The sequence below is a fragment of the Vidua chalybeata genome, chromosome 3, assembly GCF_026979565.1.
Source record: "Vidua chalybeata isolate OUT-0048 chromosome 3, bVidCha1 merged haplotype, whole genome shotgun sequence".
NCBI lineage: Eukaryota > Metazoa > Chordata > Aves > Passeriformes > Viduidae > Vidua > Vidua chalybeata.
Window position 1 is genome coordinate 43,775,852 of NC_071532.1, and position 15,019 is coordinate 43,790,870.

General features: G+C 34.2%; 1 protein-coding gene across 1 annotated transcript in view; it reads right to left on the reverse strand.

The window, feature by feature from the left end:
* TARBP1 (TAR (HIV-1) RNA binding protein 1) overlaps window positions 1–15,019 on the reverse strand; it is a 31,515-nt gene that overhangs the window by 3,631 nt on the left and 12,865 nt on the right. The window contains exons 13-26 of the mRNA XM_053938420.1: window positions 13,932–14,029; window positions 13,116–13,277; window positions 11,832–12,025; window positions 10,888–11,143; window positions 10,613–10,801; window positions 7,248–7,447; window positions 7,035–7,106; window positions 5,757–5,877; window positions 4,832–4,942; window positions 4,161–4,310; window positions 2,881–2,967; window positions 2,118–2,314; window positions 1,548–1,629; window positions 31–202 (exon numbers count right to left, since the gene is read on the reverse strand). Coding sequence (XP_053794395.1) covers window positions 31–202; window positions 1,548–1,629; window positions 2,118–2,314; window positions 2,881–2,967; window positions 4,161–4,310; window positions 4,832–4,942; window positions 5,757–5,877; window positions 7,035–7,106; window positions 7,248–7,447; window positions 10,613–10,801; window positions 10,888–11,143; window positions 11,832–12,025; window positions 13,116–13,277; window positions 13,932–14,029 — 2,091 coding nt within the window. The remainder of the gene's footprint in view (window positions 1–30; window positions 203–1,547; window positions 1,630–2,117; window positions 2,315–2,880; window positions 2,968–4,160; window positions 4,311–4,831; window positions 4,943–5,756; window positions 5,878–7,034; window positions 7,107–7,247; window positions 7,448–10,612; window positions 10,802–10,887; window positions 11,144–11,831; window positions 12,026–13,115; window positions 13,278–13,931; window positions 14,030–15,019) is intronic.

The window sequence follows — 15,019 nt, forward strand, 5'->3', positions numbered from 1 at the left end:
TAAAATTAATAGAGACTGGCTATATTTTACCCATGTCTTGCTGAGACCAGTCACTTGGTTTCAGATCATGAAGTTCTGTTCGGGAATGGCACCACTGAAATGCTGCTGGCAAAGGAATGTCAGTGAATCTGTCAAATTTATAGAAGGAGATCCATTCATCCTCAGCCAGTTCTGCAAGGCGGGGAAGAATGTAAAATATTGTCTGCAATGGAACACAGTGTCATCAGCAGAGAGTCACTAAAGCAAGCAAAACTAGATAATTAATCCCTGGTATTTTAATGGAACATGTCTACCATCTAGCCTCCTATGCTTTTAATACTTGTTTTTTCTTGGTACTTAATACAGCTTACCAATACTGTCTCTCAAAATTCTTAACTTTACTTACAGTGTGATCCAAATCTTCCATAAATCTAGACTTATTCTCTAATTAAACTTTTCCTGAGAATCTGCACTGATTACTGTACTGAAATTCTAGAATACCAAACAATTAACACTATGCTTCTCAGGCACAAGGATCTAGAGAAAATTTTGTACATGTAACACTGAAGAGCTGTCAAATACTCTTACAACTTTCTAGTAAAGGATGCGGATTGATTTAATGTCAAAAGAAAAACAGTTGAAAGCTTTACGATCTAGTGGTAAAACCCAGCTCAGCACAACCAATACATCTAGCTGACCATGATTTATCAAGGAGGCAAAAACACACATCCCAAGGGAAAGACTGAGTAAGTCAAAGATTTTAAAACCCAGACTTTTGTTTATCCCAATGCACCCTTCAAGACAAAGGTGAAGATGCACCCTGAATACATTTAAATGCTTCACAAATATTAGTCTTGCTTTGCTGGGTTTTTCCTCCTATTCAGGACTTTTATTTTGCACTATTTAGCAAATTTGTGTTCACAAAAATATTTCACAGAACTGAGTATTTCTTCAGTTAAAAGAAGAAAAATTTCTTCTGTAAAAGATAGCAATGTTTCTGCAAAAACATATACCCCATTCATATCCATGAATATCTTGTATTTTGAGCTTAGTTCTTCTGTCTCTTCTATTTATCTGCACCCTTATTTTTGCCTTCCCTCCATTTTCAATGATTAAAATGTTCATTCAGCTGTCAGTTATTTGAGCTACATCAAAAAAGGGGCTCTGGAAGTGATGTATTGCTATCCCATTCACGTCAAACAATCCAGTTAAGCAACCTCAAGTTACTTCTGGGAACAGATGCCTTAAAAATCCTAATAAACTACCTCAACTAAGTAGATGCTTTTTAGTTACTAGAACGAATCTTTCCAGTCACAAATATAAAACCTGATTAATTCCCACATATAGGCACATTCATCACACATACCTCTTCCTAACTGACCTGGGTTTTTAACACAGTATCAAGTAGAAAAACTAAGATGTAATCTTAGTCCAAAGCCCATCACAATCTGGGTGAAGTCATTTTTTGGGGGTTTAAATGATAATAGTTGATAATTTCATCCCACATTAGAAGAAACCAAAAAACATAAAAACACAGTTGTAGAACTAGACAAATAGTATAGTCTTGCCTCTAGACTATAATCCTCAACTGGATGAAATGTTGCAAAGAAGAAGTGATCTTGGATTCGCTGCCAGTTCCTTCTGGCATTCCTGCAAGAAAGTAATGTAAGATACATTAAAAAAGCAACATGCTGGATATTTTTAAAAATTCAATCATCAGATTGTCATAAGGCAACCTAATTTATTAATATATTTTGTATAGGAAAGAAAATACTTCAACAATTAAGGGCCCATTTTTAAAAAACGAACAGCATTCATAAAATAAGCTTTATTTATGTTTCAAGAAAGGCACATAATACATCTCCAAATTCTATTATCAAAAGGAGTGAGTTTGGCAAGAAGTATTCCATGGAAACTGGACACTAGTCTATGGTTCAATGTCAGCTTGTAGCTGTTAAAAAAAAAAGAAGTCAAGACTCTTCCCTTTGCTGTTTTTTTCTGTATCGTGTCTCCCCATACCAACTTCTTTTTAAATAGAGATAAAAGCCCCATAAAATTATCAAGTACCATTTTAGAAAATGTAACTTGCTGCAAATTGCTCAGAAGAACAATGTTAAGCTGTAAAGAATGTTACCAACCCTGTGCTGTGCATGTTTTCCACTTGTTGAAGGCTAGATTCAATAACTGGTGTCAGAGCTTCAAATTCTTCCACATGCAGCATTCTGCACATACCCCAAATTTTTTTAAGGGCGATTAATGCATAAAGTCGAACGCTGAAATTATGGCTGAAACACCACTGCAGAACAACGATGAGGGCTTTCTTCAAAGCTGGCTTCTAAAGAAACAAAGACAAAGAAGCTTTTTTCATCTTAAGTTTTAACGTACACTTCAGAAGTTATGAGTGGCCCAAGAAAAAGTTCCTCAAAAGACACCCTTTTGGAAATCACAAAGCTTTAAAATGATATTAACTTCCTTCTTTCCATCTCATAAGGACAAAACCTACAGCCTCACTTGTTCTTTGAAAATGTATTCATTTGCTTTAAAAATCATTATTCTGCCTACAAGGAAACCTCTACTTACTTCTGATTGAAAGAGCAAAAAAAAAAAAACAAACCCAGGTGCATCCACATGTTTACTTAAAACTGGAGTAGCTATTCTGGAAAATTTCACAGGTAATCAGCCTCTATGTATCCAGAAAACCTGCTAAGTTAGCTCATTTTCCTAAGTCCAATATTTTACAGAGGTGACAGGAAGAGTTAGTGTTTTGTATAACAAAGGGTTCCTTCGAAGGAAGTAGGTATTAAAGAGATATTTAAACCATTTTGGCAGTCTATTTTCAATTCAGAACTCTGTATAAGAACTGGAAGTGAATAAAGAATGAACACTCTTAGAGAAATGTACCTTCTCTGAGGTATTTTGAAGAATGATGTCAAAGTGGGCCAACACTGATAAAAATGTGCAGATGCTTTTTTTAAGCTTTTCTTCATCCTAAAGTAAAAAGGTAGTAGTAAAAGTATGTGTTAAGTAAAAAAGAATGTAACAAGAGATATGCATATATAAAATATTTTTATACTTTATGCATTTTCATGTCATGTTCTGCACATGCAATAATAATAACACTATTAAAAATCTATGTATTTCACAGCCAAATTTTTGAAAATATGAGGTCAATATTATTAAGATTTCATTCTTCCTAACATGTTATTTGGTTATAACTGACCATCAATAAGAATGAAGTATATTGTGGTATAAGTGAGCTAAAATTCAACCCAAGTTCACTGTATTCCCCCAGGAATGCAAAAGGTCAGCACCATTCTACAGCCTCTTGCCTGGGGCTCCTACTACCCAAAGCTCAATCTGCAGCTCACACCGCAGTTGCACACTGAGCCACCTGCACTAAATGTATTCCTCAACACCAGGAGAGCCTCTGAAAATACAATCTGTATTCCTTTCTCATAAATCTACATGTTTTCTGCTTGCTCATAAACCTACATGTTTTCTGCTTGCTCTGATGGTTTGAATGGGCCCACTGTGATTTAGTACATTTGTTAGCAGCATGAAATCACTTCGATCCAACAGATTATCATCTGCTAAAACGACAGCAATTCCAACAGCCTGAGCTTTTGGAAGGAACTCTGAAACAGTCAGCTCTCCTCAGTCAACCCTTTCACAACTTTTGGGTATCGTAACTCAAGCTCTGCTTCAGTTCTAAAATCTCATTACAGAACTCCACCGTGAGAGAAGTCCATATTAAAAGCTGCACATTGAATATGTATTATACAAGTCAAGTTCTCACTGACAAAGAGGATGTGACAAAAAAAAAAAGACAAAGGTGGGCTGTAGAAACCACAAGTAACTCAGGACCTAGGACATCCGTGTGCTCCTGATGGCTCTTATATTGGAGTGCTCTGACTCACTATGCCAGCTCCACTCTGCCCAGAATAAAACATCATAAAAGGAAATCTCTCAACAGGAGGAACTGACTTTTCTTTGGCCATTTTTAGGTCGCAACTATCTAAGCGTCTCAGATTATTGCTCAGACTCACTTCCAAGTTGAACTACTCAACAGCCCACTGCTTTTAAAGGAAGACTGGAACACACAAAAAATAAGGTATGGGGCAACAAACTGTACCCTCTTTGTTCAAATTACTCTTCAAGTGAATGCCAAAGGTCTTACTTACATAGCAAAAGCAATCCCAGAATTTATCAAGGAATTGGGGATATTTATGTAGACTCAAGATAACAATCCATTCTATGAAGTATTTCACAGATGCCTGATTATTACTGAATCCAGCCTGAAACACTCTGTCAAGAGTTCCACACAAAAAATTCTGAGAAAGCAAAATCAGGCAATCCTTTAGTATACTGTCAGTTATTTTCACAAAGAAAAAAATAAATAAATAAAAGAACATTCTCACCTTTATAATAATATGAGATATATTTTTCAATATGCAAATTAAAAGTTTAAAACCATCTAGTTTCTTGGAAGTAGCATTTGATGAAAGTAACACTTGTCAATTTCTTGACTGTTCATAAAGTAGCAATGTTTTTACTAAATGAAAATCTTTCAATCAGATAGTCAGCACAAACTTTTAGTTAGCTTTAACAGGAACAATCTGGCCTCCTAAAATTCACAAATCTAAGAATCAGTTTGCAGTGTCCTCTAGAAATGCATGATAAATATATAACTTCAGACTGAAAGAATTAAACTACACAGAACTTCCACATCAGCTACAGGTTACATACCTTTTATAACCTGCTGTAATTTAACATACGCAGCTTGCACGACACCAAGTTAGGTCTTGAAAGTATGTACTTATTTATTTATTTAAAAATTAATAAAGATCGATACCTGGTTAAGCTTTGGGAGAAGAACTAGAAGTGTCTGCCATACCCGGTTTTTAATTCTATGCTGCAAAGAGTTTGCATAATAGCGTGTTCTAGATCTTGATACCAGTTCATCCTAAAAGAAAATTAAAAGGTTTATTGCCTATTCTTCCTTTGAATTTGAATGCATGTAAATACACTTTTCTGTACTAAGAAAGCAGCATCTACTACACAGCTAGGGTCAGCATTGAATATAAGCTTAGGAAAATATATTTACTACAATTTATTAAGAATTAAATTCTGAAGCTTATAATTAAATAATAAAGTAAGCAAGTATCTACTAAAGCTCCCTTTTCCCCACCTGGTCGATCTCACAACACATATATTAATAATTTCTCTGCAGTACTTAATTGAGAGGAATGAGGGACCCACCCATTCCTAGTTCTTCAGACAAAAGCAAGATTCAACAGTACCAGAATGTACAGGTGATTTTCTAGTAGCAGCTGCAGTAATTTACCAGTGACTTTAGATTCCTGCCAATGCATAAGCAGCTATTATATAAATGAAAATTGGACCCAAACCTTCTCCATTATTTCTATCTATGAAGGTATTCTAAGGAGACAGTAACTTTCTCAATCTAAGAGATAGTCTGCAATTGTTGAAGTGCTTCAGAATGCAGCCTAAAGGAATATTCTTAATGGAACAATGGTTACAATTTGGATAATGTTCCAGAAAGCCAAAATATCCACTACAAAGAGAGAAATAAACCCAAAAGGCAATTTTTACTATTCTGGTTGAATTAACTTCTGTCTCATGATGAAGAAAAGCTTATTACTCAGCAAATATAGAGAGGCTACACAAACATAAATGCATCCTGTCAACTGTAAATATTTTGCATTTAACTAATTGTACTAACACTATATTTATATACCAAGGGAAATAAATTTTACCTTATCCAGTAGTTTGATGAAAATGTCTTCCATAAATGTCTTATGCAAGATATTTGATCCATCCAACAAGCACAGAAATTTAACAGCACAAATGCGAACGTAGTGATCATCTCGATTTGTACTGTAAATTATTAATAAAAATGAAAATGAAATTCTACTTGTTTAGACATAAAGATAATTCCTAAATTATAAAAAAGTACCAGACATAATCTTGAACATACAGCCAGCAAACTGTCTACAGTGAGACAACACGCAAATAGCCAGAATCGGAATTTTAAAATCTGTTCGTCATTGGTGATGAAAAAAATTAGTGAGTTCACAACCTGACCCTGAGTCTATCTAGAGTTCTTTAGTAACATCTAGGTGTTTAAAAACTTTTTTTATAGAAAAAGCTGTACCAGAAAGTTTGTGAAATTTTGTGCCTGTAAACTGTAATCTTTTAACAACTAATTTATGCTTACAGTTCGGTCAAATATCTAGTCCCAAACAACACTTCATTCCTATTAGTTAAGTACAGACATCCAGAATAATTTATGGCAAGAGTAAAATTAATGACATTATAGGTTGTGACAGCTGCAGAGCTTTGCAAGAAAATATATGATTACCAAAAAGCTCTTGGAGAAAATACAGGAGTAGTGAACTTTTGCAGTAGTATTTTTTTTAAAGTTTAGGTTATATAAACTACTAACATTTCTGAAAACAAGGTGACGGAACTTTTTCTCTGACTTTCTTCCACTGAGTAAAAATGGGAGTGAAACTATAAAAAAATTCAACAATCCAGTAGCAAACATCTCTATTTCAAAGGCCGGAGGCAGAGCCTTTGGGCAGTACACACATGGAAAAAGCTTGCAACCAATGTTAACAAGCCAAGCCCAAAATCTGGCTGCATTAAAACCTGAGTTTATTAACTGTCTTTATTACAATGACAAGGTATATATTAGCTCAGCATCCTAAAAAGTATTACTTTATTGAGGTGAGACAATGAGGAAGTAGTTATTTCAGCCATAGTCAGATTAACAAGTGAGATATATTTTCCTGAAAATCCATTTTTCTACACTTTGTATTTGAATTATGAATATAATGAGATATACAACCCTTTTACCAGTATTTTAAAAGGTTATGAATATATTCCTTGTGGGTCCCTTCCAACTCTTGATATTCTATGACTGTATGATAAGCAGCTGACTTCAAAATCAGCATCTTTCCTATCAGAGCATCAACCAGGACAAAGACACAATTCACACCAAATACTGTAAGATATATCCTCAAAAGCATTACCTTTCTGTAACAACATTTGCTGCACATTTTTCTCCAAGATTTTCTATGAAGGCATGCACATCCTGAATGTGTCTTCAGAGATGAAAGAAGACAAAGCAACAAAATTAGCAAAATAACATACAAAAACCTGTTTTCAGTTTTTCAATAGTCATCTCAAAGAAAAAAAAAACCACACAATTTTAAAATAGAAATCACAGAAGATTTTTTATATACCTTTGATCTTTCCTAAATACAGTTCCAAAGACACAAGCCTCAGTGATAAGTTCACTGTAATTTCCAGCATTTAAGAAAGCATTTGTCAAGGCACTTCTCTCATCAACAGTGGGAAATATCCAAGACTGACAACAATGACTAAGGACTACATTGAAGACTCCAGTCTTTGTAGTTGACAGATCTATGAGCTTGAAAATTATCTGAAAATAAGAAATAAAAGATTCAAAATCTAGTTTTCAGAAGTGCCAGATCTATTAGAATAAAATTAGAGTGATATCTATTTTAATAGGTCTTATGGTATTTTGCATCCTATCTCTGCTCAGGTTAATGCTGTCTTTAATCTATTTATAATTCTCTGATATAAGAGCAGGTAAATGGGCAACAATTGGCCCAGTACATGCTTATAAATCAGAACTGATCTTTGCTTAAACAGATAAAATGCCCGATGCTTTAAACAAATCTACTGGTAAGTGGAACAAATGAGCCAGGGCTCAAACCTACTGTTTCAATCAATCCTTACCAATTTAGAAAAATAAATTAAACATTAGGAAAAATTTCTTACATAAATTGCCATATCACTAGTTTTGTTCTTTATGGAGGATTACATTCATGTCAAAGTTCATATTTAAGTTAAATTGCAAATGTGTCCTTGTACCATTTATTTTTTAAGGAGGGCACACTTACAATATTTGAAACTGCTATCTAAAGCTTCTCCAAAAAGAAAAATAAAACAAAACAAGAAAAATGGCCTCAAAAGTATTTCTTTCCCTTCCTTAGGGTAAGTGCAAGAGTAAATTTAACTTACAAAGTAAATGGTTTTTCTAAGAAATTGCAAGCATCTGGGAGAGGGTAGGGAGATGCAGAATGAACAGGTAAGGCTTTCTAAGAATTCATTTTCAGACATCATTTAGAGCTGTCCATGAAAATGTTTTTTCAAAAGGTGTAACAGCTCCTAATAGACAAAGCTGCTTCGCTTCCCTGCATTGAAATGATAGTTTTGATAATGTGGCAATTCTTTGACAGTAATGCTGGTTTTATAGAGAAAGTTGTTCTGAATTACTAAGCATCAAAGCACCAAGAAGCTCATGAAGAATTTAAAGCTGAAATACTGCAATGCAGTCTGAAGAAACACTTGCTGGAAAGAAAGCTCTACACTAGAAGCATGTGGGCTTTTTACCAAGACTTCAAACCTATTTTCCAGTGCAAAGACAGGCATTGGAACTTTCCTAATAATTCCAAAATTAAGTTATTATTTCACCTGTAGGGAAGCAGCACAGCATTTACTATGCATTTCTCAATCTTGAAAATGTTTTCAATTGTTTCACAAATATAGTAAAAGTTCAGCACACTCGAAAGAAATTTAAGATATTTAAGTTCTAGCATAATTAACATAAGAATAATCACAAAAAAAAAAAAGTGCAGCAGAAGAAATTAAGCTGAAGAACACAGTGCTCTGGGTACCTTCTGTGGAAGCCCTTCTCTATATTACCATAGCAATATTCCCTTTTTTGACTCAAAAATACCCCTTTGTTCCACTCCTTCCAACTATTAAAAAGAAGGAGTGCACTGTGGTAGACAAAATTAAAATTGTGCTTCTGTGACAAATCAACATCAGGCAGGTCCATATTTCCTTCTCTTTAGCTACAACTACACAGCCATTGCACAGCGGGTCAATGGCAACAGGGACTGCTGAGGACTGGAATAAGAATATACATAAGCAGGCATTTGCTTGGGAACTTTATCTTCATTTTCTTATCAAGGGGCAGAAGGAGGCTTGACCAGATGCCCTTCCTTGATGCCTGCTGTCATGGTATGTCCCACTGCAGACAATGGGATAGCTGTCACACAGACTCAACATTCAACACTGGCAAAATACACCTTACATAATGCTTGAAATACTAATGTTGAAATTAAGGCAGTAAGAATTTAAACAAGTTTTAAGATCAAGAAAAATAAAATACTAACTATAGCTCATCAGTTATTACAACACTGAGCATACAATTAACTGTTACAGATATTCATTAAAAGTAAAAGCCAACCAACTTCTACAACAGAAGAGAAAATTTACCATCTTTACATACATTTCTAATTTGGCTTGGGTCCACAGGGAGACTACAAATGCAAAGTGTTCAAAACAGAGAATGGTAACATTCATTTGAAGCAAGTTTAAAAAAAAAAACAAAAAGAAAATAAATGGGACTACATTTCAAGGTAATAAGGCTAATATGGATATACCACAGCAGTTTTAAATAGCTAGGAAGTGTCCATTTTTTTGTATTATATTAAAAATAATTTTGGTGTGTCTGGGCTGAAAATAAATTTGAGACATTTGCTATTACTTACAGTTATGAGTGTGACAGCAAGACAGAGCTACTTATGGTAACTTCAAAGGAAAAGTGCAACCCCTTCTAGAGTGATTTTTTTGTGCAAAGCAGCACATGTGGTAGTAAATCTAAGCAGACAAATATAGTGGTAGATAATTCACAATGTATTACTGCCCTAGTTAAAGTCTTACACTCACCATGGACTGTTCTGCACAAATATTTAATTAATGCTTAGAGGGAAAAAAAAGAAAAAATCCCCAAGAAAGATTATGTAGAAAGAAAGCTAATGACTTTGCAGTGTATAAAGCCAATAGGAACCAACATCCCAGTACTGAATATGGTTTTCTGGACTTAATAAAAAAAATAACACCACGACACATGCAAGAACTCTTGGAGTTCTGGCAGCTGCATAAATCTTACAAAAGAAGAATAAAGACTGCATTTTTCTTCTTCTTAACTCTGGAAGCAGGTCTACCATGCAGTATTAAACTGAACTCTAAGGTGACTGTGTGTTTTTTGTTTTCTACACCTGGACGATAAGAGGAAAATAAGCCTTTAAAGAAGCAGTAAAAATGCTTTATTCAATAGCATCTATAAAATTTTGATCTGTTTTTACTTTTCATCTAAGACAGCATTTTCATAAAGAGTAAACTATTAGAAAAAGGCATAATTTTCCCAGAATATTAATAATTTATGACAGTTCAGGTGTCAAATACTAAACAAAATAGACAAGAGGAAGAGGAATTTCATTTTTATGTAAAAATAAAAAAAATTAAAAAAACTAATTTTACTGCATTCAGAAGATACTGAACAGTCTAAAAATCAAAGACACAGTACTTTTCATTTTCTGTGCCACAAGATGAAACAATGTATTTATCTTCAATCTTATTCTCAGGTCTTTTATCTCTCAAACCTAGGCCTTTTCAGAAATGAAAAATTCACAACAAAAACTGAAAGGAAAATAAAGCATAAAATAAATTTTTACATCCACACAAAATTTATGTTCCCTTCTCAAAAAATACAAGAATTCTTGAAACTGACCTCTTTTATTTTGGTATATGCTTGACATTTTGCACTTGCAGCAACAGCTAGAACCTCAGTATCAAAGATGAACCGAACAAAAGCTTTTAGATTGGCCCAAAATATTAGCTGTGTGTTGCTCAAAGAGGATGTAATTTTCCAAGCCAAATCAAATGCTTTTATGCAGAGAGCCTCTGATGAGTCCAGAAGCTGTAAATAAAGAGATAAGAAAGTGTTACATTTAACAAAAAAAACCACCCAAAAAACTATTAATACTGTGCAGGTTAATTGTTTACCTTGGGAACAAGGACTTTCATGCAGTCAAACACAGGTGAAACTTGGTCTGAAGGAAGAATAGATAGGGCTTCTAATGCAGACTGTAGAATTTCTTTTGACCTTTCAGCTGTAGACAGTGACAGTACTGAAGTTTCTTCATACCCTTGAGCCAGTGTCGCAAATGAATTTAAAACAAAACGGAGACAAATCCACTGGTCACGAACATAGCGTGCAACAATTTTCCCCCATCCTTGAGATGACATTTCTTCGCATAAGCTGTGAAAAAAATACTTTTCCTAAATAAATATTGTGCTAAGTTTATCCTGCACATTCCTACTCCACCAGGAAGTGCTTAACTGTACAAACTCACCGCACTATTTCAAGGTGCTAAGATGTATATAGTTCAAGGCAAGAGTGGACAAGTACATGGAAAAGAAATCTAAAAATGAAATGTTTTCTAAAAGAGAAAAATCAGTTATGGCCTTAATCAGTCTCATTAGTAAAACCCCTGTGAGAGTATTCAGTGGAAATATCACTGAACAGCCACTATGTGCTGGCACTGGATTTTTGTTACCCAAGTATCTGGGTTTTGGCTCTCTGGCTTCCTCTGAGTTTCCCTTCCCAACAGTAAATAATTTACATTTAAACTTGCTTGTGTACATGCTTTCTGCAGTGTATATATATTTAATCTGGCCTAAGGGTAAGCAGTGTTCATAGCTAGCTCTGGCTTCACAGAACTAGAGGACTTAAAAAAACCTTTGGTCTGATCAATTATGGTTGCTTTAATGTTCCAAAACCTGGATGTTAAGACAAAAGAGCAACTGAGTGAACAGTTTGTATACGGAATTCTTCCTTTTTATCTTGGCAAGAAGTTGTCAAAGAACAGGAAAAGCCAACATCTTAACCACTGCTTCACGTTAATCAAGTTTATTCTAGAGAATTACTGAAGCATTAGCAGACGTACCTATTTTTTTCTTCAATATAAGATGGCTTCTTTAATACTTCATTCAATTGAGAAAAGGAAATTAATTTCTTCAGAGCATCCACAGAAGGCAGAGATTCCAGGTGCGCTTCCAGCTCTCCATCCATTATCTCACATAAAGCTGCAAGTGAAGCCATGCTAGCTACTTTTCTAATTTGTTCCTTAACCTTTGGCTCCTAAGTAAAATCAAATCATACATGAACACACACCAACTTCTCAATTGATACAAATAACATACTAATAACATACTTTTAATAATCCTCCTCTTTGCACCACCACACAGACATCATAAGGCAGCAACTCTGCATCCTTCTACTTCTGTATTTTCTTCCCCTGAGCCTAATACAGCTTGTTTTGGGCTGGGTCAGCACAAACACTCACAAGTTACAAGCACTGACAGAAGCATAAATCTTCCAAATTACAGTCACTTAGGCATTAAGTGCAGGCAGCGTGGCTGTGATGGAACACTCCTATCTTGCCAGGTAACAGTTCACACACATTGCTGGAGAGCAATTAGAAAAAAAGTTGTGGGCCCAGTTAATCAGAAACCAAACACAACAGCTGAAATTATTACCTGTTCTTGAGCAAAACAGTAATACCAAATAATAAGACCCAATGCCCAACAAATCTTAATTGAAATCTCACTTTCATGGAAGTTATTAATGTTTCTTTGCCTTTTGAAAATTTATCTATTTAAGATATAGTAGCGTAACCCATAGAACTATGGGACAATCAACATAACTATATGAAAATGGCAAAGCAATGCTGGGTTCGGGAGCTTCTTTTTCTCTGTATGTTCCAGGTTTGAAGTCAACAAACACAAAAGATATTTTCACTTAATAGTTACTTGATCAGTAAGATTAGTTCATACTTGCGGAAAAAGTCTTTGAGTATGCAGTTCACGATTACAGTAAGAATTTTACTTTAGCTATACAGACTTCTAAATAATACAATATAAAAACCCAAAGTACTAAAAATCTTAGCTACAAATATTATACATTCATATTACACTGCCAAATACAGATATATGTGTTAGGGAATATATGTGCACATACACATTCACACAAACTATTAATTAATTTTTCACTATATATAATATTATGCATTATAAATATCACAATAAAAAGTTGTATATTAACTTATGTTTATAGTATTTCCATATAATTATTAATGCAGAATCTAAATATTATATTAGCATATATTTTAATTATTACTTATTGGCTTGGTTTATATTAATATTTATTGTTGTAAATAATGCTAAATTACCTCTTCAGAATTTCTCTCCTGAAGATTACGAGTAGACGCATTTATCAGGGATGAAAGGAAATTCTTGATAGATGGCATTTTCTTCGAGTTGACTTTCAAGCACAAATTTACTATCTCTGGAATTAAAGCCAAGTACAGATCACAACGATCCAGGTCACCAACCTGAAAGTGAGGAAACAAACGCAATCCAAATCAGTAAGAGGAGGAAAATTAAACTGAAAATCAGAAAAAAAAAAACTACTGGTAACAATGATAGCAGAAGGAAAACTACACCATTGCAATTGAACAACTTTAATTTGGGGGTTTGTTTGGGGGAAGTTATTAACTTCTAAATCTTAAAAACTGACTTTCAGATGCCATTCTCCTGATGTGACTCTAACTTTAGCTTTGCTTAAAAAGTCTCAGGTTTCTTTGGGGTAGAAACTTAGAAACACTGGGCACAGCAATAAGCAGTGTAAGATAGTCAAGTAAGATGATAACCAGGCTGAGTACTAAAAGCCTCCAAACACCTAATGACTTACGTCCATAGCTATACTAGTAGATATTAAGCAGTACATGATACTCAGGATGTCTTACTATATTATTTCTTTAGATTTAAGATGAAACAAGAAATGCAGACTATAGACACTAAATACTACTTTTGAAGACACTTTTTTTTTTCCTTCTTACTGTGCCCATTGAAAGAAGTTAATGGAAGTGTTTCTATGCAAATTGACTTTCTAGGTGTTTGAAGATTTTATATCAATTTTAGGAACACTGGTAAATCAAATTAAGAAGCAAAACCACACCAAAGTATGTCTCATAATCATTACTTACAGTGCTTAACTCATTGGTAGTAAGCCGTCGGAGAACAAATTCAAGAATACTCTCCACAGGTGTCACAAGAGATTTCCAGATAAAGAACAGTACTTCATCTGTGTGGAGGAAAAAAAAAAAGTATATATACAGAAATAACAATTCCCTTAAGAATTTTATTGTATCATGCAGATTTACATATGTTACAAAGTTATACAATAATAGTAGTCAAATACCTAAAAATATCCTGAAATACCTATGTGTATTCTTTCGCAGTGTAAGCCATAAGGCCGAAAGAATCAAACCAGATTATATTATTTCCTGAGATTCACAATGTATTAGTGAACCAAAACCCACACAAGACCAGAAGACTACAGTCCAACTTTCCAACTTTTAATGCACACTTTTGTTCTACTCCTAACCCTCTGCAGAATGAGCTTATTATTGAACTTAGTCTTTAATAAATACCAAAAGCTTTCATATCCAACAATTAACTTTATGTGAGAAAAATATAGTTTTCCATTCCAAATATTTAGAGAGTTGAAAACTGGTTTTGGGGGCTTCCTGGTCATTGGTCTGGCTTTTTGATGTTTAGGAAAAATTCATCTTTGGAAATACTGAAATCTTACTAGATTTTGCCTTTTAGCTTCCAGGCTTAACATTGTAAATGAAAATACAAAATTATGACACAAAATGTGGTATTGTCTACAAGAAAAGGCTAGGCTACCAAATATACCACATGTACATTACACAAATGAAGACACAAATTTATACACAAAGGAGGTAGGTCACTCTTATAAAATATATTTAACCACAAACACGCTTCAGTCTGTGTTTCAATGGTAAGGGCTCGCTGAAAGCCAAAGAAATAACATCTCAGTATGAAAATAGAGTAAAATACTCTGCATAGCCACCTTGTTTTAAAAATACCAGTTATTAGTTTCAGTATTTAGGAGAATTACCCAGAGGCTACAGCTGCTGTTTCTTTCTGGAGTTGACCCTAAGTAACACTTCATGTAGCAAACCTATTATGAAATGGAACACCACAAAAAAGTAAAAATATAAAGGGAAGTATTTCCAGAAATTCCAAATCCATATTGTACTTACTT